The following is a 22,999-nucleotide window of genomic DNA, read 5'->3' as shown; positions in this document are numbered from 1 at the left end:
GTGGCCGAGGTTATAGAACTCTCCCTTTGGGAAGAGTCATCTCATAAGGGGAAGCCTTTCTGGTCTCCTAAAAGAAAAACTTCAGAATTTACGTGGACTGCTAAGCTTTTTTGTTGTATTGCATCTTCAGTTCTTCGTCCTTCTGTTTTGGTTTGTTGTTGTCTGTGAATTATAGTGTGCCTTGCATTTGTCTTTTACTTTATTTTGTTGATTTTACTGTGGTATATAGTTCTTCAATTGTATAGTAAGCTGGCTTGGGCATCCCATTGGAACCAACAGGCAGGATACAAGTATTTTCAATAAGTAAAAAAAAAAAAAAATGAAAATTGTCCAAAAACATGGGCTGAGAGCAAATCTGCACCACTGTAGTAACAACTGACTTCCTGTGGCCATCAACCATATCAAAACAGTTACACAGGGCTGAAATATTGGTGCTCAGTCTGGATGACTTCATCACATGATTTCATGCTTTACATGCTGCAGTGGCACATGCTCAAAAGGGAATGCAAAATTTCACAAAGAAGTAGCTGATTATGGTGGCAGTTACAAACGTAGATGAAAGTTTTGACCCGTGAAAAGGAACCACAGCTAATTTAAATGCACAGAGCAGGATCCAGCCAAAGTCAAGCACTTTTAAGTTCTACTAGTGTATGAGATATCCTTAACTATTGCATGAAATCATTCTGGTGAAGTGCCATAGCTCAATAACATGGGAAATACTTTGTAGATGTAAGAACCCAGGCTCAAACAGCCCTTATATCTTTAGTTAAAAGGATCCAGTAGCAGGTGATGGAAAAGACCCCTGCCTAGAGAGCATCTGTGAGTCAATGTTGGGCTACCATTCGGGTCATCATTTACAGCAGAATGCAATGAAAAATCCATGTTGAAATATCTGTGTTCTATCAAAAGGTATAGCCAAAAAATAAGCGTGGTGGGGCAATGGTACATCATCACGCCCACCACCTGGGTCTATGCCGCACACACTGCATGGGAGGAGGTCCATCATGGGGGTGACACACTGGCCTCTTGCAAATCCTAGTGACACCACTGCCTGAAGACCTAGATGTCTTTTAAAGTGGGTTGGACAGATGGGTGTTGGATGGGAAGGTTGAACAGGGGCTGCCTGGCTCTGGTCAGCCTGCGGAGCTCCTTGCCACAGGAGGTGGTGGTGATGGCACCTGATGGCCTAGATGTCTTTCAAAAGGGGTTGGACAGACAGGGGTGCTGGACACAGGGCAGGGCTGGCAGGCTGACTGGTGGACTCTCTCTCTCTCTCTCTCTCTCTGCCCTTGGATCTCAGGGTCGGGGGGGCTTTTTGTGGTCTTGCACAGGTTCTGTGGGCAGGTGGCCCTTCTCATGGTCAGCTCTCTGCCGTGGTGAAGCACCTTGTCTGGGTGTCCCTGTGTGTCTGGAGCCCAGCCCATGTGCCAACATTTTGGGGACTGGAAGCACCAGACAGGCTGCAAAGAGGCAAAGAGTGCAGAGCCCCCATGCCCTGCTGGACTGCTGCAGGCAGGGATGCCTCCCTGGGTGCTGCTGTCCACTTGCACCAGCAAGCACAGGTCGGACCAGTCCTGCTTGGGGGACGGGGGTGGGGGAGAGTGGGGGGGGCCTCTTGGCTTCTCTCCTAGGAGGAGGAGAGTCACCCAGCCTTAGGGAGGTCAGGAAGGAGAGATGGGTCCAACTGGGGACACAGCAGCAGCACCTTGGAGTTGGGGAGCAAAAGAGCGTCTCCCCCTGCCTGCCTGTAATGAGGGGCTCAACCAGGGGCTGGACAGGGGGAGGTGGGGCACCCTCCGACTCCTCTGACGCCATAAGCGCAGCCCGCCTGAAGGGGGGGCTGAAAAGCCTGGGCAGGGGGACCGCAGGTGATGGGGCTAGGGCTGTGCAGCAGTGACGTCAGGGAATCCCATGATGCCCCAGCGGAGCTAAGGGGCGGCCCAGAGCAGCCCGTTTTTGGGGGGTGGCACACATGTCCACTGCGGGGATGCAGAACGCAGCAGGGCTGTGGGTTCGCCTCTGCCGAGGAGCCGGTGCCACCCAGGTGGGCGCCCAGATGGAGCATGCGCTCCCAGGGGTAAGCGTGCCTTGCTGCTGGTGCCGCTTGGGGAGGCTGCGGGCGTTCCCAGCGGTCTCCCGGGCAAGTGCCGCCAAGCTCCGGGACCCCAAGGTGCCCGCGCTGCCCTTTTGCCCCCTTGTGCCCCAGTCCCAGGGCTCGCGGCCCGCAGAGGGAGGGAGGAGGGACAAGGGCCAGCACCAAGCAGTGGTGTAGCTAAGGAGGTGCAGGGGGTAGCAGTTGCACCGGGCAACAAGCTAAGCTTGACACTAGTGGCAAATATTGTGAAAATCTTGGTATGTAGAAATAATACCATCATGTTATATATCATTGGAAAGGTAATTTAATGCAGAATGCAATGAAACAAACCACATTAGAATATTTGTATTCTAACAAACGTTATGGCCAATTAACCAGAAAATGAAAACACAACTGCCTTAAGGAACAAAAAGTGGATTTCTTTAACTCAGAACTGACCTATGAGACTGATTATTCTGAGAGCCAATGAGATGTTAGTATGATACTGCATGGAACCAATAAGGTGTTAATATGAATCAGCTCTCATTTCCATTTATCATAATACAGCTATTCCTGCTAACTGGTCAAGAGGCACTTTTTCAAGCAGTGCTCCTCTTATATTTAGCAGGGAGAGAATAACCATCCCTCTTTACCCTAGCACAGTGTCTCTAATCAATAAGGGGCACACTTTTTGTTTATTTACTTAATTAAATTTAGTGGAGGGGGGCTACAAAATCTTCTTTGATCCCAGGTAGCAAATAGATGCCTTAGCTATGTCACTAGCTGGGGGAAGGTGGCAGATCAAGTGGGTGATGAACTGCTGGGGGAAAGAAGGCAGGCTTCCCCCCAATTTGCACTTTTTAAAAAGCCTGTGCATGATGTCACTTCCAGTTCTGACATCACTTCCGGGGCATCATTTTGAGCTCTGCACCGGGCTACATGTTCATTAGCTACGCTACTGGCACTGAGCAGACCCTGCAGGCAGCAGCGTACTTGGGCAGGGACGAGACCTGGTCCCTGGGAGCTCAGACCCCCCTTCCCGGCAGGAGAGGCTCACCCTCACATCTCCCCAGCAAAGCAGGCACCACGTGCAGCTCCTCCGGGGAGGGGTTGGGGCTGGGATGCGGTTCAGTCACTGGCATATGACTCAGTCATCTCTCCATCTACCCATTCCTCTCCCCATCCATTCTTCCCCCCTCCCCATCTATCTGTTCCTCTCCCCCTTTCCCATCCATCCTCCCTTTGTCCATCCATCCTTCCCTCCATCCCTCCTCCATCCATCTATCCATCCTTCCCTCCCACCCAGGGAGTGGAAGGAAAAGGTGGAGCAGTGGAGGCAAGTAGGCAGAGATGAGCCTTCCCCACTAACCTGCTGCCCGAGGCGACTGTTTCAGTTGGCCTCACGGATGGCCAGCCCTGCTCCAGGGACGGAGCAGGTTACGACCAGCCTTCTATCACCAGCCTTCTATCATTTTAAATCATGTTTATATTGTGATGCATGAAAACAAGTAGCAGTCGCAGCATTTATATTCATAGTTAAATTGTAAAATAAATGATCAATAACAGCCACTGCAGCAAAATCAGTGCCAGGCAGAACATAATCATTTCCCTTTTGGATGTTTGCCAGCAGACAGGGCCTTCTCTGTATTGGCATCTAACAGGGATGGCACCAGATCACTTTGGGCACTGCTTTATGGGGGGCCTAGTGGTCATGCATGCACAAAACGTTCTCTTGCACATGGAAATGTGCCCCCTTGTATCTGGATGTGAGGCCTGTGGGGTCAACTGAATTGAAGGCTGCTTACACAATTTTTGTCCTTGTGTTGCAAGGCATATTGGACACCTCTGCATTGGTTTTCTAGGCCGAATTTAGCTCTTTAAAACCAAGAAGGCCAGAGATGTTGCAAGCCCAAGTCCTTCCTGACTTCGGAGTCCTCTGCAGCACTCTGGTGCCCTGCTGGAGATCTCTCTTCATGTTCCTGATTGTTTTTTGTTTATCAACACCTTTCCCCAAAGTGCTCATTAACTGCAAGTGTTACATATCCTGAGCCATGTGTTTTTCCATACACCTGCCATTGTGGTCAAGTGAGTGAATCCAGGGCCTAGGAGAGGGAGGTAAAGGGGGTAATTTGTACCCAGGCCCAGGGTCAGAAAGGGGGCCCAGGAGCCAAAGGAAGGGGCCCAGAAAGTTCCTGGAACCTGACATTTTCCTATCTTACCTGAACTCACTACTAGCACATAAAGCTGGGGCACAACCATGTGCATGCAGTGTTCTGCTGCTGCGAGCAATACACACCAGGCCCAGGAAAGCATCCAGGACCCTCCTTAACAAAATGTCAAATCTGGGAGGAAACTGGCCTACTACAGTAACTCTTTGGCTTGTGGATCCCATAACCATGAAGTAGTATATAGAAGCTCAGGGACCCAGCCGTGGGGCTACAGCTGCTGCAGAAGTTCATTTTGATCGATTCTAGTTTGAGCCTAAATACAATAATGCTTATTTTCTGCAATCCATTTTATATTTTTCAAAGAATTTTAGAGAGCCTTAGGAGAGTGTTTGGTTTTCTGTATTATTTCATCTAGCTGCTATGCTGCATGGTTGGGTAGACCTGGACTCTGCATCAAGAAGCCTAGTAGACCTGAGCTCCAAAGACTATTGTGGCTGTCAGCAGCCTCCCCTGCCTTATTTCCCCCCCTTCTGCTTGCCCCCATTGCCCTCTGGAAGGGGCCCAGAAGAAACTTCGGACCCCTTGCTAAAATTCCTCTCATAGGCCCTGAGTCAATCTGTTTATGCTGTTATCACCTCAGACTGTGGGACCACAGCTGCTGCAGAAGCAAGTTTTGGTATGCACAGGACACTTTCCATGCTAGAGTGAGCCAAAATACAATTATGCTATTTTTTTGCAATTATTTTATATATTTAAAAGACATTAGAGAGACTTAGGAGTGTGTTTGGTTTTCCATATTACTGTATCTAGCTGCTGATGTCACGTTAGCAGATAAAACTGGGCTCTGCATTGGGAGGTCCAGCAGACCTGTACTCCAAAGACCATTCCAGCTGTCGCCTGTCTCCCCGTTTTGCTCTCCCCACCTTTGGGAAGCAGCCCCAAAGAAACTATGTACTCCCTGATAAAATTCCTCCCTCACGGACCCTGCTGCTCCATCCCGATCCCTGCTGCAGTGTGGAAAGTATGTATGTTCTCACATTCTTTTTCTATATGTTTCATGCAAAGGGCCCCTCCTGCCACAGAGCTTTAGGCAAAGGGGAATGGCTGAGCTTCCTCAGCAGTCACAACAAAGACATGTTTGTTGCATTTATTCTTGATGGTTTGGGGGCCATGCTTTGAAGACCTTACACGTGTCTCCTTGTAATAAAACCCAACATGTGAATGTGTGAATGTTCAGCATGAAATCAGCAGACCTGCTGCAGGCCACCCAGCACCAGTCAGCAGAGCTACCCTCTGAGAGCCCTATCCTATGCATGTCTGCTCAGAACTAAGGCCCATTCTAGTCAATGGGGCTTACTCACAGGAAAGTCTGAGGAATTAAGTCAGATAGAGGTTAAAAGAGATGTTTCAGACCTCATTGATAAATTAAAGATCAATAAGTCACCGGGCCCAGATGGCATCCACCCAAGAGTTATTAAGGAATTGAAGAATGAAGTTGCTGAGCTCTTGACTAAAACATGCAACTTGTCCCTCAAAACGGCCACAGTGCCAGAGGATTGGAGGATAGCAAATGTCATACCAATCTTTAAAAAGGGAAAGAGGGGGGACCCGGGAAACTATAGGTCGGTCAGCCTAACATCTATACCGGGTAAGATGGTGGAATGCCTCATCAAAGATAGAATCTCAAAACACATAGACGAACAGGCCTTGCTGAGGGAGAATCAGCATGGCTTCTGTAAGGGTAAGTCTTGCCTCACAAACCTTATAGAATTCTTTGAAAAGGTCAACAGGTATGTGGATGCGGGAGAACCTGTGGACATTATATATCTGGACTTTCAGAAGGCATTCGACACGGTCCCTCACCAAAGGCTACTGAAAAAAACTCCACAGTCAGGGAATTAGAGGACAGGTCCTCTCATGGATTGAGAACTGGTTGAAGACCAGGAAACAGAGAGTGGGTGTCAATGGGCAATTTTCACAATGAAGAGAAGTGAAAGCGGTGAAAGTGAAAAGAAGTGAAAATCTGTCCTGGAATGAAGAGAAGTGAAGCGGTGAAAGTGAAAAGAAGTGAAAATCTGTCCTGGGACTGGTGCTTTTCAACCTCTTCATAAATGACCTGGAGACAGGGGTGAGCAGTGAGGTGGTAAAGTTTGCACACGACACCAAACTTTTCCAAGTGGTGAAGACCAGAAGTGATTGTGAGGAGCTCCAGAAGGATCTCTCCAGACTGGCAGAATGGGCAGCAAAATGGCAGATGCGTTTCAATGTCAGTAAGTGTAAAGTCATGCACATTGGGGCAAAAAATCAAAACTTCACATATAGGCTGATGGGTTCTGAGCTGTCTGTGACAGATCAGGAGAGAGATCTTGGGGTGGTGGTAGACAGGTCGATGAAAGTGTCTACCCAATATGTGGCGGCAGTGAAGAAGGCCAATTCTATGCTTGGGATCATTAGAAAAGGTATTGAGAACAAAAGGGCTAATATTATAATGCCGTTGTACAAATCAATGGTAAGGCCACACCTGGAGTATTGTGTCCAGTTCTGGTCGCCGCATCTCAAAAAAGATATAGTGGAAATGGAAAAGGTGCAAAAGAGAGCGACTAAGATGATTACTGGGCTGGGGCACCTTCCTTATGAGGAAAGGCTACGGCGTTTGGGCCTCTTCAGCCTAGAAAAGAGGCACCTGAGGGGGGACATGATTGAGACATACAAAATTATGCAGGGGATGGGCGGAGTGGATAGAGAGAGCAACAGTGTATGTATGTACTGTTATCTGATTCCAATCCTACGTTTACATATAGTGTCACTAAATTTTTTACTGCTGCAATGGACATTAGGAAAAGGTTCTTAAATATGGATGAACCTCTGTAGTTAGAGCATAGTCTGCTAGACATATTAGAATTGCTTTAGGGGAGATGGCTGGAAGCTGTTGCTGGTTACCTCAGAACTGTTTTAAACATAATCATAAACTGTTTTATTGTTTTAAACTTAATCATAATATTTTGCATACTTCTGTATACTTATATATTTTGATACTTTATATGTGGCTGGTCTTATGACCGTAATAAAGTTCTATTCTATTCTAACCTCCAGATTTTAGAAATGGGCTATGTCAGAATGCCAGAAGCAAGGGAGGGCACCAGAATGAGGTCTCTTGTTATCTGGTGTGCTCCCTGGGGCATGTGGTGGGCCGCTGTGAGATGCAGGAAGGTGGACTAGATGGGCCCTATGGCCTGATCCAGTGGGGCTGTTCTTATGTAAAGTGTGGCTAGGATTGCAGCCTCAGCCAGCCATCCTTGACGCCCTGGGGCTGGCCAGGCCACTTGGAGACCTCTAGGGAAGGGAGGCAGTGACTCCGGGGCTGGGGGCGGGCGACCCCACGGCCTGCCAAGGCGGAGGGCTGCGCCCGCGTCAGCAGCCGCGTGCTGCGTGTTTAACGCTCCTGTCCCAACCTTGTCTCCTCCGATTACGGGGGCCGGGTTAGCGGCGCCCGCGGACAAAGAGCGCCTTAGTGGAGCCTGCCCAGCTGACAGTCCCAAGACGGCCCCCTCTGACCTCGGAGGGACAGCGCGGCAGCATAAATACAGATGGCCCGGGCAGGAGAGGCCAGGGACGGAGCCAGCCCCTCGGCCTCCCCGCAGCGCCTGCACACCTGCCCGAGGCCAGCCAGGTCCCCGCACGCCTCCCACCCGAGGGCGCTCCGTGCGCTGCAGCTGCAAAGGGGCTTCCCTGTCCCCGGCTGGAGAAGGCGCCCGGCTTCTTTGCCAACCACGTGCGTCCCGACTCTCCCGATCGCCCTGTCCTGCCCCGCACGTGCTCGCCCATGGAGCCCGGGCTGGACCTGCAGCGCTACCAGAACGGGGAGGTGCCGCCCAGCCTCCTGAAAGCCTTGGCCGAGCTGCCCGGCCCCCTGAGCAGGCGCCCCCACGCGCCGCCGGAGCCCGAGGACTCCGCCGAGGACCCCTTGCCTGCCCTGGAGGCGGCCTACGCCACCGTCCTGCGCGGCTTGGGCGAGGACCCGGGCAGGCAGGGGCTGCTGCTCACGCCCCTCCGCGCGGCCAGGGCCATGCAGTTCCTCACCAAGGGCTACCAGGAGAGGGTCGCAGGTGAGTCTCCCCAGCCTTGCAGGCGAGGAAAGCCCTCGCTGGTTTGCGTTCCAGATCCAGCTCGAGGATTTCACGGGGAAGAGGAAGCACGTGCTTCAAACAGTGGTAGAAGCTGCGTTTCAGCCCACACCTGGGCGTGTTTACTCGCCTGTAGTAAGTAACTCAGAGTTCAATCGGATGTCTACTCGCATTCATAAAGGGATTGCACCTTAAGTTTGTGATTTTGAAATTATTTTTAAAAAACTACTTCTGTGAGAAATACTCATACTCTACTACTCCTACTTTACTATTCTACTGCTCATACTACTACATTTTCATAGAATGAGTAGTAGAATATTGGTCCATGTATAGAAATTGTTAAAAACCATATTACTCTTACTCTGTGATGTTCTATCTGTTTGTCTGTCTACAGGTGCACCCATCTATATGCTAGTAAATTATGCTTGCATCCAGTGACCAGATCTCTCCATGTGTTGTTTTTTTAAAACAACTATTGCTATTTAGCCCCACTGTGGGAAAAATATAATTACTTATGTTGTGTTGGGTTACTTCCCCCCTCCCCCCAATAGCAGCTGAGGTCTGGTTTAGCTCTGGAAGGTGGGGCAAGGGAAATGTGTTAGCACCCCCATCGCCCAGTGCCACTACTCCCTTCAAAACTGGAAGCCTTCCATTTGCTATATACTTCATCTAATACTATATACTCACATCTAATGTGTGGTTTATACAGGTAGATCACCCTTCCCTCTAACTCTTGGCATTATGACCTTTTTGTAAGCTGCCCTGAAAAAATGATAGAAGAGTTGTATACAAATTCCTAAAATCAGTGCAGATCAATTAAAGGTTCCTTCCCACCTGCATCTTGGCTTGCATTTTTACTACCCATTTAAAATGTCTCCCCTTTTAAAGTGGTTCTAATCATTAGAATTTCTTGGGCTACACCAGTGTTCTCAAACTCTCTGGGAGAGTTTGAGAGCCACTAAGTTCTGGCGTGGGCCAGAGGGGGGTGGCAGCAGCGCGATCCCCAGGATCACGCTGCTCAGGGGGTCTGCAGGGGCTTGGGTATACGTACTGCGGGGATCCCTGCTGCAGGTCATGTCGGGCTCCCCACACCCCCGGGAGACTGCAGCGGCTTGGGTACATGTACCCACTATTGCTACTTAGCCATTGGGATCATTAGAAATGGTATTGAGAACAAAACGGCTAATATTATAATGCCGTTGTACAAATTGATGGTAAGGCCACACCTGGAGTATTGTGTTCAGTTCTGGTCGCCGCATCTCAAAAAAGACATAGTGGAAATGGAAAAGGTGCAAAAGAGAGCGACTAAGATGATTTCTGGGCTGGGGCACCTTCCTTATGAGGAAAGGCTACGGCGTTTGGGCCTCTTCAGCCTAGAAAAGAGACGCCTGAGGGGGGACATGATTGAGACATACAAAATTATGCAGGGGATGGACACAGTGGATAGGGAGATGCTCTTTACACTTTCTCATAACAGCAGAACCAGGGGACATCCACTCAAATTGAGTGTTGGGAGAGTTAGAACAGACAAAAGAAAATATTTCTTTACTCAGTGTGCGGTTGGTCTGTGGAACTCCTTGCCACAGGATGTGGTGATGGCAACTGGTCTGGACGCCTTTAAAAGGGGATTGGACAAGTTTCTGGAGGAAAAATCCATTACGGGTTACAAGCCATGATGTGCACGTACAACCTCCTCATTTTAGAAATGGGCTGTGTCAGAATGCCAGATGCAAGGGAGGGCACCAGAATGAGGTCTCTTATTATCTGGTGTACTCTCTGGGGCATTTGGTGGGCTGCTGTGAGATACAGGAAGCTGGACTAGATGGGCCTATGGCCTGATCCAGTGGGGCTGTTCTTATGTTCTTATGCCAAGTACCCAAGCCCCTGTAGCCCCCCTGAGCGGCGTGATCCCTCCTTCCTGCCTCCAGGCTGCCTCCCGCCCCTTAAGGGGGCAGGGGCCAGGGCCTGCAGGCTGGGGCGTCGCAACGCCCCAGTTTGAAAAGCCCTGGGCTACACTTATGTTACTGTTCAGTGTCCTGATGTGTGTCCCCTCTCCAGCACAGTAGGGAGCACACAGGGTCCCTTAATTGAGACAAAAAGCCGAAGAGAAATGGGATAGTAGAAAAACTGGAGATTAATTTTGGGTGGTGTGTTGAATAAAAATAAGTGGGTCAGTAATGTTCTTGTATTCTAGGTGAGATGACTTCTATTCCAAATGAAGAATATCTGTAGTGCATTCTCTCCTTCTCTTGATGTGGTTTAGTTATGGTCTTACCCACCCTTTTGAAATCACAGGGAGGGGGAGTAGGGATGGGGAGTTGTTGAAGAACATGACAAAGCATCTTCAAGCCTCTCTCCTGCTGTGTTTCTGTGTTCATGTGAATGGCATTGATGTGGGTTGGAAAGACAGGTGCCAGGTTGAGGGCAAATTACAGCCATATTTAAATTAAATGTGCAGTCTATTCAGTTGGAATTTCACCATCAAGTTTCGCTGTTAGTGTCATGTCACTTGTGGAATATTCCCTTTATTTTATTCCTATGAGTGGCATGGGGTTGACAGCACACCAGATTTATGCCTGTGGTCAGCCTCTCAGGCAGAGGACGAAAGACCTCTTCTTGCTCATTATCCTAGGCTCAGAATGTTAACCAGTTGTTAGAGGAAATTTTCATGTGCAGGAATAGTGGTAGTCACTGTAGTTTCATGGATTGAATGTTGGGTGTGAATCAACAGGACCTCATTTTCTTGATTATTGTTGAGCTGTGCATCTCAGTAGGTAGTCTTGGAAAAGTTACTACAGGTTGAGCCTAATTATTTATGTGGGTTCCACTCCAGGCACTCAGGTGGATGGCAAAAACCGCACTATAGCAAATTAATTTAAAAAACAAAGTATCTTTGCTCCAGTGATTTAAAAACAGCCATACTAACCTTTGTGATGTAAGATAAGTCATTAAGAAGACAATCCATCAATCAGTTGTCCTCCAAGCTTACAAAGTCGCTTCACTCAACCCCTCCCTTCACCAATGCAAAGTGATCACCTTTCTTTCACTACTGGGGGGGAGGGTGGGGTTGCCTGGAGAGAGAAGGATTGATGGATTGTCAGCCAGCTGACCTCTCTCTCTCTCTCTCTCTCTCTCTCTCTCTCTCTCTCTCTCTCTCTCTCATTAATGAGATTAATGAGCTATTGTTAAAGGATTATTCAGATTGATTTTAAAGGGGTGCATTTTTCCTCTTCTCCAGGGATCAGCACATTCCTTCTCATTGGCAGGGGTCATTCATGTTGAGACAAATCCATGTATAAAAAATCAGTGTATAAAAAGGCTGGACATGTATAGGTTGGTCGTAGGGTTCTACCTGACAGTGCCCCCAGCAAACCAATCAGGGGGAAGTTTGCCAGCATGCCTGGGAAGGCTGCCCCTGTGGCTTAAACAGCTTGACAATGTCCTGTCACCATAGCAGTAGAGCTGAAGCCAAGCTTAGCTGAGAATGAGAGCCAGATGGCAGGGAGGCCTGTCTGAGACAATGGCAACACTTCTTTCATTCAAGGAAGCCCAGATGGTTGAAGGGGCAAGGCTCCTATAGTTGGCTGTTTATAAACCAGCCTGGACAGATTAGTCTCTGCTTGCTCTAGCAGCCCAGAGAGGATGGGAATGAGTGCGGAGCCTGGGAAGAGGAGGACATAGGGAGATTTTACCTCCTTTTGTCTGGGGCCAGAACCTCATATACCACAGTGCTATCCAATTAAACATACATGTAAGTGGTGAATTGTCAAGGAAGTCCCACACAGATTCTTTTGGCTTCTAAAGAGTCAGAAATGAATCCCCTTCAAAAATGAGGGTAAGTAAAAAGGATTGTATCCCCAGCATGCATAGAGGTGATATAAAACCATAATAATAATATTAGAAGCACAGAACTTATTCCACAAAGTGGAAAAGGTACCTGTAGTGTTCTGTGGACATGTGGTGTTCCCAGGGGGCAGGGAAGGCTCCAGAGCAGCCTCTGCTCTGGGTCATGGCATTTGGTGGTGATGTCATCACCAAGCAGTATAGAAGAAAAGGGGAAAGGGAGAATGAGAGTGTGGAGAAAGGAAGGAAGAGCAGAAAGAGTGAGAAAGAAAGAGCACAAAGGAGAGTGGAGTGTGGAGAGGCAAAGGAAAAGATAAATGAGAAGAAAGCAGAGAAAGAGTAGAAAGGGAAGCAGTAGGACAGGGAAGAAAGGCAAGGAGGTGAAAGGGAAGAGTCGAGGAGAGAGGTCCAAAACATGGTTGGCAACCTTCAGTCTCGAAAGACTATGGTATAAGCCTACAGTACCTGGTATTCCCAAGTGGTCTCCCATCCAAGTACTAACCAGGCCTGACCCTGCTTAGCTTCCAAGATCAGACAAGATCAGGGATGTGCAGGGTAACAGTTGAGGTCCAAAGAAGGAAATGATGATCTGCATTTCAGAATACTTTGGAAGAGAGATCATGGAAGACTGATGTATTCAAAGTAATGCTTTCTTTATTAATTGAATACACAGGCTGAGCATTTAGACGGAGTCAGGTACAGCACATTCCAGCAAGCAACATCAAGCTGCAAATATTTTCCAAACATATCTGTCTCTGCTGGATGCCAGCCCCTTCTCTTGGTTTCCATTTTCTGCCTTTGCTCACCTGAGGTCTACCAGCACTTGCTGCTTTTTTCATCCACACAGATTACCAAAGGGGTGGGGAAGGAATGGGACACCTTAGCTCCTCTTCTCAGCTCCAGGTCATATCAGACTCTATTCTTGTAAGGAATTCTTGCATTAAGGAGCTTCTTGGCTTATCAGCCAGCCATCTTTAACAAACGCCTGGACTCCAAGTAGCATGAAGGATAGTTAAGAACTAGCCACTGGCCTGCTGAATTCTTAGCTTTAACACAGGCAGCTGTAAGGAGCTGACCACTCACCTTCTAGGATGTAAGAACAGTTGATTTGCTGATATATAATCATAACTTCTAAACTCATTTCCTAATTCCCTAGCAATAAGTTTCAATAAGGAAACCACTTAATTCACAGTTGCCGACCACAGATTCTTCTCACGAATTAAAGATGTTTCCCCCACCCCCACGCTTTTTTTTTGGACCAGCTCAAGAATTAAGAGTGAGGCCAAATCCTAGTAAACTTTTCAGCACTGACATAGCTAGCCAATGGGGCATGTGCTGCATCCTGAAGTTGGATGGCAGTCACAGAGGCTTCCTCAAGGTAAGGCAATGTTTGTTCCCTTACCTTGGAACTGCATTGCCTTTATCTTGGTGCTGGAAAGTTGGTTAGGATTACACCCTGAATTGATAAAGCAACAGTTTAGTCTGATGCATATCCAACTCAGAGGTAAGCCCCATTAAGTTCAATAGGACCTACTTCCAGGTAGTTTTTTTCTCATCTTAGGCTGCAAACCTATACAAACTTAAGATGGAAAAAGTTGCCAAAATTGGAATAACAATAGTAAGAAGGACTATATTCTTGGAGTAGTAGGTACAGATAGAAAAAACTGACTTTTTTCATTGATGCTTATTGATTGACATCTATCTAATTGTAAAATAACAATTAATAGTTATCAGATTAGCTAGATATCAGGTAACATGATAAACACTTGAAGGCCTGAGATTTAAATCTGCAATTTACCTTCCTATTGACAATTCACAGAAAAAACTCTTTCAGCATTGGATGATCTTGACTATCCATTTCCTCTCTTGACCATCTCTTTATTAGCAAAATTCTATAGAATTCTCACTAGCTATAAAACATGCATGTTCTTTCCAGTAGAAGTTGACCCCCCCAAGTCATTACATCTTAACTACTTTATATCTCTTCTATTCTTTATGATCAACCCACAAATATTCATTCCAGTACCACATTAATCTCTGCTTGTAATCAGCTTCTTGTTTCCTTTTCTTAATTGCTGCCCGGAAACACGTTGATTAGAAATCCTTTTAGTCCATCATGTTGTTCCAAGGTTGTAGGATTATTTCTATAATGCATTCATTCATCACCAGCTCTCTCTCTCTCTCTCTCTCTCTCTCTCTCTCTCTGTGAGAGAGAGAGAGAGAGAGAGAGAGAGAGAGAGCGAGCAAGCAAGCGCAGATCTCTGTAGAATTTGAAAATTGTATATGATGTAGTCTACATCCTTGTGTACCTTTCAGTGCATAAACACAATTGTTTCAAGAGTCTGGCTGGAAGTGGAATGTGACTGAGAAATATTAAATGGGAGACCTTGTAAGCTCCCATCCTGGAGACCTAGTGGAATTTGGGGTATTGCACTAGTGAATATCTTCTTCTTGGCAACCTTCAGTCTCGAAAGACTATGGTATCGCGCTCTGAAAGGTGGTTCTGGAACAGCATCTAGTGTGGCTGAAAAGGCCGATTCGGGAGTGACAATCCCTTCCACACTGGGAGCAAGTGCAGTCTGTCCCTGGTCTTTCTCCCTTGCTATGGGCCTTCCTTCTTTGCCTCTTAGCCTCAGACTGTTGGCCAAGTGTCTCTTCAAACTGGGAAAGGCCATGCTGCACAGCCTGCCTCCAAGCGGGCCGCTCAGAGGCCAGGGTTTCCCCACTTGTTGAGGTCCACTCCTAAGGCCTTCAGATCCCTCTTGCAGATGTATCGCAGCTGTGGTCTACCTGTAGGGCGCTTTCCTTGCACGAGTTCTCCATAGAGGAGATCCTTTGGGATCCGGCCATCATCCATTCTCACGACATGACTGAGCCAACGCAGGCGCCTCTGTTTCAGCAGTGCATACATGCTAGGGATTCCAGCACATTCCAGGACTGTGTTGTTTGGAACTTTGTCCTGCCAGGTGATGCCGAGAATGCGTCGGAGGCAGCCCATGTGGAAAGCGTTCAGTTTCCTCTCCTGTTGTGAGCGAAGAGTCCATGACTCGCTGCAGTACAGAAGTGTACTCAGGACGCAAGCTCTGTAGACCTGGATCTTGGTATGTTCCGTCAGCCCTTCCCTCAACCAGGGTCAGAAAATCCCCAAGCACTATGTCCATCAAGCTCCCACAAATATGACATTGACACATAATAACTTAAATTTTTTCACAGCTTTCTATAGGACTAGATATTTGATGTATATTTCAAGGCCTTCACCAACTCTTGTCAATTTCTGCCTTTGTTAACTCAGGATGGAATTTTTAACTTTCCATTGAAAGCTTCCATTTTGTCTTTTCAGAGATAGTCAACGATGCAGTTTTCGATGAGGACCATGACGAGATGGTGATCGTGAAGGACATTGATATGTTTTCTCTTTGTGAACATCACTTGGTTCCTTTCTTTGGCAAGGTATTGATGATATGAGATACCTTGCGATCTAAGTTAGCAATCGCCTGAATTTTCTCCAGTCATGCTGCTTTGCACTTGTGATCTCAGTCTCTCAAGCCAGTGTATTATCCAACCCCAAGAGGGATAGACCACGTTTAAGTTCCCACTAATCTACTGTTCCCTAGGTGTTATAGACCATTCTCATTGGGCAGTGCCCTAGTGCTGTACTCCTAAGGACATGATTTTTTTTACTGGATGAACAAGAAGTGGTCATGTTAGCTAAGAGGTACTGCTTAGGACCAGTCACATCACTCCCAGTGGAATTTGAGGAGTTCTTTATTTGGAGTCCTTCGGACAACAGCAGCTTCAGTGATTGAATTTCAGAAAGCTGATGCTTTGGATCAGAGCTTTGGACTATGCTAATATGTCACAGAAACAAAAGCAAAAAATTACTCCCCCCCCCCCACCACCACACACAATTAGATTTGAGATCTTGGTTTCCTTTTGAGGGGATAACTATAGCTTCTCAGCTTGGTGGAACCCCTAGGGAAGTCAAAAGTCACGATTGTTGTAGAGCTTGAATTGCATACAATATCAAAGAGATATCTCAAAGTGCTTTGAGAGCAGGGGAGGATCCAAGGGGGAGCCATGGGTGTGTCACCCCCAAACAGTCACACCAGGGGAAGGCCTGCAGGGATGGGGAGTGAAGTCAGGTGCCAGAAGAATGCCCACTGGGTGGGATGTCGGCAGCAAGATCACTCCCAGCGGACTCTCTTGTGACCTTATAATCCCCCTCTGTGGGTGCATAACCCAAGCACTGCTGGGAGCCCAGGTCTACCCACCTGGAAGAGGGCAGGTCTACCCATCTCCAGAGGGCAGAATCAGAATGGGAGCTCGAGTCTACCTGGCAGTTAGATCTCAGCTCCAAGTCTAGGCAGGAGCCCAGGTCTACCTGCCCAGTAGGCTGTGGAGGCTACAAGTTCAACCAGGAGCTCAGGTCTACTTGCCTGAATCACTTCGGCTCTGGAGTTAAGCGAGGGCTTATGCCTTCCCCCCAAACACAAACACTGGATCTGCCTCTGCTTGAGAGGAGATCCTTTTGATGATACTTGCCTGTAGCATTCTGATTAGACAGGCTGTGACGTGACCCAAGCTCATAATGCGCTCCACTGTTGAAACCACTGCAAATCTATATATCCCTAAAGGACAGGAATTGTGTGAGATGTCAGAACTACAGTTTTAGGATTGCTGGAATGATGACCTGTTTCTGACCATTACGGCTCCCTGTAAAACTCTTTATCGCATTGCCTTTTAATTTCTTCTTTAGCTACTTCCCACTGTCTATTGCAGCATAAGCAACAAAGAGTCTTTTGTTTTAGTTTCAAAAACTAAACAAATAGAAATAAATGTGTGTGTTTTAAGGTGCCAAAAGACACTCTCTTGCTTCATCATGTTTGCCTGTCTTGTCGTCTTGACCTTTCATAAGCAGCACTTGCGGCTCAATAATGCCAAGGGCATTTGTTTGTTTTTTTGCACGTATCTGTCTACTCTTGTCACTCCCATTGGTGTTTGGTGGATCACTCACTGTACAAAGTGCACTAGAAAAGGATTTTCTAGATTGCCTTCAGTGTCATTTAATGTTATTTGATGAGCAATTTTGAAATCACAATTTTCTTAGTCTGGAAGACGGAGAGAAGCCCAACAAAAGCTTCAGTTTCAATGAATGATCCCTGGATGTAGTATTGTGAGAGAAGGAAAAAGTATTCTCTCTCTCTCTCTCTCCACTATTTCCACACTGTGCATAATTTTATAAGTCTCAAGCATGTCCCCTCTTAATTGCTTTTTTTTTTTTTACAAGCTAAAAATAATCCAGAAACCATTTCTTGGAAATTATGTGAATTACGTTTTGTACATGTACATTAATCATTCTCCATCACTCTTTCATATCTGCAGGTGCACATTGGATACTTACCACAAAAGAAAGTGATTGGTTTAAGCAAACTTGCAAGGTTCTTATCGTTAATTTTATTTTCTTAAGTTCGTGAGTAAAGTGTATGGAATCCTTTGCCACAAAATGGCCATTAGTTTAGCTGGCTCCAAAAGGAGATTAAACAAATTCATGGAGGAGAGGGCCATCAACAACTATTAGCTATGATACCCGGTCCCACTGCTAACTGAACAAAGAGGCATTTTTTTTCCGAGTGGCGCTCCTCTTGTGTTTAGCAGGGGGAGAGGAACAGCCCCTCTTCACCTCAGCACAGTGTCTTTTCCAGTGGCTATTTGCTGCTGTTTCTAACCCCTTTTGGAACAGGGAACCATTTATCTGATTTTGCCTGCAAACTGCTCTGTGAATTTTGTTGTTGTTGAAAAGCAGTATGTATGTATTCTTATTTATAACAGGAATAAAGAAAACCAAACAAGAACATTCAAGGCAGTTTACATGGGCAAGCTAGTCTAAACCACCATTTCTGAATGGGGTTTTTACAAATATATTCCTCAGTCACCAAATGTTGCCTTCACAGAGTGGTTATCTCCTCGGTGCATGCCACCAAGCTTCGGTAGGCAATTGTAAATCAAGCCTGGATAGGTCATCAAGCTAAGGTGGGTCGGAGTGGGAGTCAGACAGTAGTGGGGAAGATGCTTAGCTTATGGGTTTTTCGGAGGCAGCTAGCTAGCTGTACCATTCTAGCCTGATCCAACAAAGATCTTAATCATCAGAATGGTTATATACCATTTTTCAATAACAAATCATTTGCAAAGCAGTTTATGAAGCAAAGAGATAAGAAAACTGTTGCATGTGAGCAGTTTTGTTTTGCCAAGGGGCTGCTTTAATAGCTAGGTTGTTATATTAACTTTGTTTTCCTTATTGTGTCAATCTTTTTTTCCATTCAGGATTGTTGAAATATTTAGCAGAAGGCTTCAAGGTTTGTGTCCTTTCTGCAATATGTCTCCATTCTGCTGACTCATGAATGTCCTCTGTCTCTCCAAGGCCATCTCAAGGAGTTCCTCTGGAACAGTCATTCCCACACTATGTGCCACTAGTGTACTGTACGACTGGGGCAGGACCAAAATCCTGAACTCTTTATTGGGCCAGAAGACCTGACACAAAGTCTCTCAAGTTTGTGCCAGCAAAATAGCCAGTGCACACTTGAAAAGCCCTAATGTGGGGCTTGGGGCTTTCCCCAAGCACACCTCCAGCAGCTGCTGTGGTGCTGTAGGATGCAACAGTAGCTACTCTGGTGCTGCTGCAGAGATTGACTAACCTTTAGGATTGTGCTGTCAGTTACCCCTGCCCCACAGTGGCTTCTGTTTACACTTAAAAAAATAAACATGCCGAATCAAACAACGCATTTAATGTAACCATGAGAGTAGTTTAACTCTCAGAGTAGGCTCCTTGTCTCACTGCTTGAGTATACTTGCCTCCTAATCAGAAAGGAGTTTATGGACATTCACGCAGAAACACAGGAGGAGGGACTCCTTTGATGGCTGATCCTTGTCTATACACAACCCTATGCTTATCTTTTCAAAAGTGAGCCATATCATCTTCAAGAAGGCTTTGTCATGGGAATGTGTTATAGGATTGTATCCTTAGTCTGGTGAAAGAGTGAAGCAAGATTGTTTTATAAAACTAATAGGGTAGTGCTAATGATTGAATTGTTAAAAAAATTTTTCTTGGAAACATCTGCTAAGGCTGATACAAAAATATTTTAAAATACAGCGGAAGTTTTTATAAGTTGTCACTAGAGAAACATGAGCTTACTGATTACAGACATGAGTCCTTTCTAATGTAATTGTGTGCAAAAACTGTATTCCCTTCTTACGGCCAAAGTAGACATAACTTGCAATGTGTGCTTTGCAATCACATGTTTAAAAAAAATAATGAACAGCAGCCCCAGGCAGAGGAAGGGAGGATCCAGACTGCAGGTGCCGAATGACAGGGGAGGGGGAGAGGTTAACCCCAGTAGTATCAGCCCAGCTGATACTAAGAGTTTAAAAAGAAACACTGAAAAGAATGTATTTAAAGTAATATGTAATTTGGCTCCTGAGTACAGTGAGTGCATATTTGATTTTGTCAGACGATGCAGGACAATGACTCATTTTCATAAAGCATCCTTATTTTTCTAGTCCAGGAGCGACTCACCAAACAGATTGCCCTGGCGGTTACTGATGCCCTGAAACCAGTCGGTGTGGCTGTGGTCATAGAAGCATCGTAAGTCAACAGTTCCAATTACAGCCCCAGTCATCAGCGGTGGCAGTAGGCAAAACTGGTGGCTGCTGCATGCCAGGCAAGAGGGGAAGATGAATTCCTGTCCAAATGTTTAGGTGCCAGAAGGTGGAGGCAGGGGGTGCTGTTGTGTGCAGTATGCAAGCACATGGTTTCTGACTGGATAATGGCTGTAATTTTACAGCCACTACATTCTATAGACACTAATATTTACATGAAGCCACTGGGAGAGGTCATCTGGAGGTTTGGGGTACTCAGGTTTGGGGACACCAACTCTTCTCTCCTTTCCTACTGACTGAGGGGGCGGTCAAAATCCTGGATCATTGTCTGGAGGCAGTTGGGAGCTGGATGTGGGCATACATGCTAAAATTAAATCCTGATAAAACAGAAGATCTCCTGGTCCAAAAGTCCAAGACTCGGGATTATCACTCTGCTGTGAATGGGGGTCCCTCTGAAGGATCAGGTCCACAGCTTGGTGGTTCTGCTGGATCCGCAGCTGCTCCTGGATTCCCAGATGGCGGCTGTGGCCAGGGGAGCCTTTGCTCAGCTTCAGCTGATTTGCCAGCTGTGACCATACCTGGGTTGCTCAGATCTGGCCATGATGACCCGTGTCCTAATGACATCTAGATTAGATTATTGCAATGCACTCTACATGGGGCTGTCTCTGATGACAGTCTGGAAACGGCAACTAGTGCAGAATGTGGCCGCCCATGTGTTTGCTGGGGTTCACTGGTTTGACACAGTTGGGCTGTTGCTTTAGTGACTACACTGGTTGCCAGTTTGTTTCTGGGCTCAATTTAAAGTGCTAGTTTTGACTTTTAAAGCCCCTTACAGCTCAGGTTCAGGGTATTTGAGGGACCACCTCCTTTAATATAATCCTACCCATCTTCTCAGTTCTTCAGAGGGGGCCCCTCTAATTGTGCCACCATCAGTAGAGTAGGGGGATGGCAGCAAGGAATAGGGTCTTCTCAGTGGTGGTACTCTGTCTGTGGAATACCCTCTTCCTGGAATTGAGAACAGCTCCCTCTCTGGAGTCCTTTTGGAGGGCCTTAAGATCTTTTTATTTAAGGAAGCTTTTAAATGCTGACATTGGGGGGCTGGCGCTTTTTAAGAAATATCATTATAACTGGGATCCAGTTGAGCTTATTGTGTCTTATTGTTTTAATTGTTTTTATGGTTTAATTCTTTTAGCATTGTTTTATCCATTATTGCAATGGTATACAGATATAACCCAATTATCCGTGAATTTTTCATCCATGATTTTATCTCACTGCGATGAACAGGGCCCTTTAAATTAAAGGAAAAACATCCCTTTACTCAGCCTTGCTTACCATTGTAATGGTCAAGAGTGGCAGCAGGCAGGCAATCAATCAAGCACTCTGCAGGGACTTAGAACAGCTTAGTTTCAGTTCACTCCTAGGCAAGTGATCCCTCCCTTCCACCTCTCCTTTCCTCCAGGAACACATGTGAAAGAATGCAAAGTGGAAGTGATTATCATCTCCAATTGCAAACTCTCAGGTGCTCTGTGCTCTGGGGGGAAAGGGGGGGTCACTCACCTAGGAGGAAACTGAAACTGAGCTGTTTGATTGATTGCTTGCTTGCTTGCCTGCTGCTGCTCTCCCGCTTTATAATGGTAAATGAGGCTATTTTTAAAGGGCTGACTAAAAGGACATTGTTTTTTAAAATTGATTTCATTTAACACAATTTTCAGCATCTTTGGTTGTTTTGGGAATGTGGATGCAGAGACACAGCCTGTATCATTTTGTAAGCCAATATGACTGGGGGCCCTTAAGCGGGGTATGTATGTATGTATGTATAAATAAATAAATAAATAAGAGTTGCCCTAATGCAGGCTGCTGACACAAGCAGGAGCACCTGTCCAGTTGGCAACTGAGTCTTTGCACAGCACTCACTGCAGCACCCTCTGCTACCTCTCCGTGGCCAAAGGAAGAGGAAATTCCCAGTCACTGGCTGCTGGTAGTTTTGCCTTCCTGGCACTTCTCATCTTTTTGCTCAGCTTGGTCTGTTCTGGACTCTTTCTCTCCCCCCTTCTCTCTTTCAGTTCTGTTAATTACTATCCAATAGCAGTTGTAAAACAGTTATTAAAAATGTGTAAATTCATAATAATAATAATAATAATAATACAGGTATTTATATACCGCCTTTCTTGGTCTTTATTCAAGACTTTATTCAGGGCGGTTTACATAGGCAGGCTATTTAAATCCCCGTAGGGATTTTTACAATTGAAATAATGTTAATTTATGCATTGTTTGTAATAGTTTTACAACTGCTGTAAAAACACACAAAAATAGGTTCAGAACCACATGCCTGAAGCAGAGCCGTTAAGAGGAATTTTATCAGGGGTACAAAGTTTCTTTGGGGCTCCTTCTCCTTTCAAATATGAATTTGGCTCCTGAGCCCACTTTTTGACCCCAGGCCCAGGTAACCCCTCCCCTTACAGGCCCTGATCTGAAGAGCTGCTTTTGTGTCCCTTCTGGTCAGAACACTTCTGGCTTTGTCATTAAGGACAAAATGCCAAGTTGCTTGTAAGTTCCAGAATTCTTCAGGAGATACTCCTTTTACACAATGCAGCCACTGAGTGTGCTCTTTAAAGCGGAAGACCAAAAAAGGACAGCAGGTGACAGCTTGTGGCTTTTAAGGATCAAGAAGCCTGTCCCCACCCCCGTTTTTATGGTCCCAGTGTGTTCACTGGGGCTTATGTCCAGATAAACTGCAGCATAAAGTGGACATGAGAAAATTTCTCACTATTACGAGTCTGTGGGTTTTTTTTTTAACTGGTGGTGTCTTTAAAAACAAATGTCCCTCTCCAATTGTAAGTCTAGAATCTACCTCATGATGATGCTTAACATGCAATTCTGAATTAAAAAAAAATTCATAGCAACCATTGCTTTACTGTTTAATATATGGCTGTTCTCTTAGCTTGCTTGTTATTGACACATCTTGGTGACATTTGGCTACTGAAGATGTCTTTTCATATGTTCTCACCAGGCACATGTGTATGATCATGAGGGGCGTTCAGAAAATGAACAGCAAAACTGTTACCAGCACCATGCTTGGAGTCTTGCGAGAAGATCCAAAAACCAGGGAGGAATTTCTCACCTTAATCAAGAATTAA

General features: G+C 46.2%; 1 protein-coding gene across 1 annotated transcript; it reads left to right on the top strand.

The window, feature by feature from the left end:
* Window positions 1-1,987: 1,987 nt before the first annotated feature.
* On the top strand, window positions 1,988-22,999 carry LOC136647771 (GTP cyclohydrolase 1-like). The gene is made up of 7 exons (XM_066623538.1): window positions 1,988-2,260; window positions 8,183-8,348; window positions 15,550-15,659; window positions 17,592-17,647; window positions 18,531-18,562; window positions 19,764-19,848; window positions 22,873-22,999. The coding sequence occupies exons 1-7, from the start codon at window positions 1,988-1,990 to the stop codon at window positions 22,997-22,999; spliced, it is 849 nt and encodes a 282-aa protein (XP_066479635.1).

The sequence above is a fragment of the Tiliqua scincoides genome, chromosome 1, assembly GCF_035046505.1.
Source record: "Tiliqua scincoides isolate rTilSci1 chromosome 1, rTilSci1.hap2, whole genome shotgun sequence".
Classification (NCBI taxonomy): Eukaryota; Metazoa; Chordata; class Lepidosauria; order Squamata; family Scincidae; genus Tiliqua; species Tiliqua scincoides.
Note: the sequence above shows the minus strand (reverse complement) of the source record. Positions and strands in the feature narration are given on the sequence as shown.

What these genes read in the sequence shown, in the direction of transcription:
- LOC136647771 (XM_066623538.1), top strand. Translation starts at nt 1,988, where the DNA reads ATGCAGAACGCAGCAGGGCTGTGGGTTCGCCTCTGCCGAGGAGCCGGT. An exon ending in GGGACAAGGGCCAGCACCAA is followed by an intron (nt 2,261 to 8,182) that starts GCAGTGGTGTAG and finishes GCGCCGCCGGAG; the next exon opens with CCCGAGGACTCCGCCGAGGA. An exon ending in GGTTTAAGCAAACTTGCAAG is followed by an intron (nt 17,648 to 18,530) that starts GTTCTTATCGTT and finishes TTTTCCATTCAG; the next exon opens with GATTGTTGAAATATTTAGCA.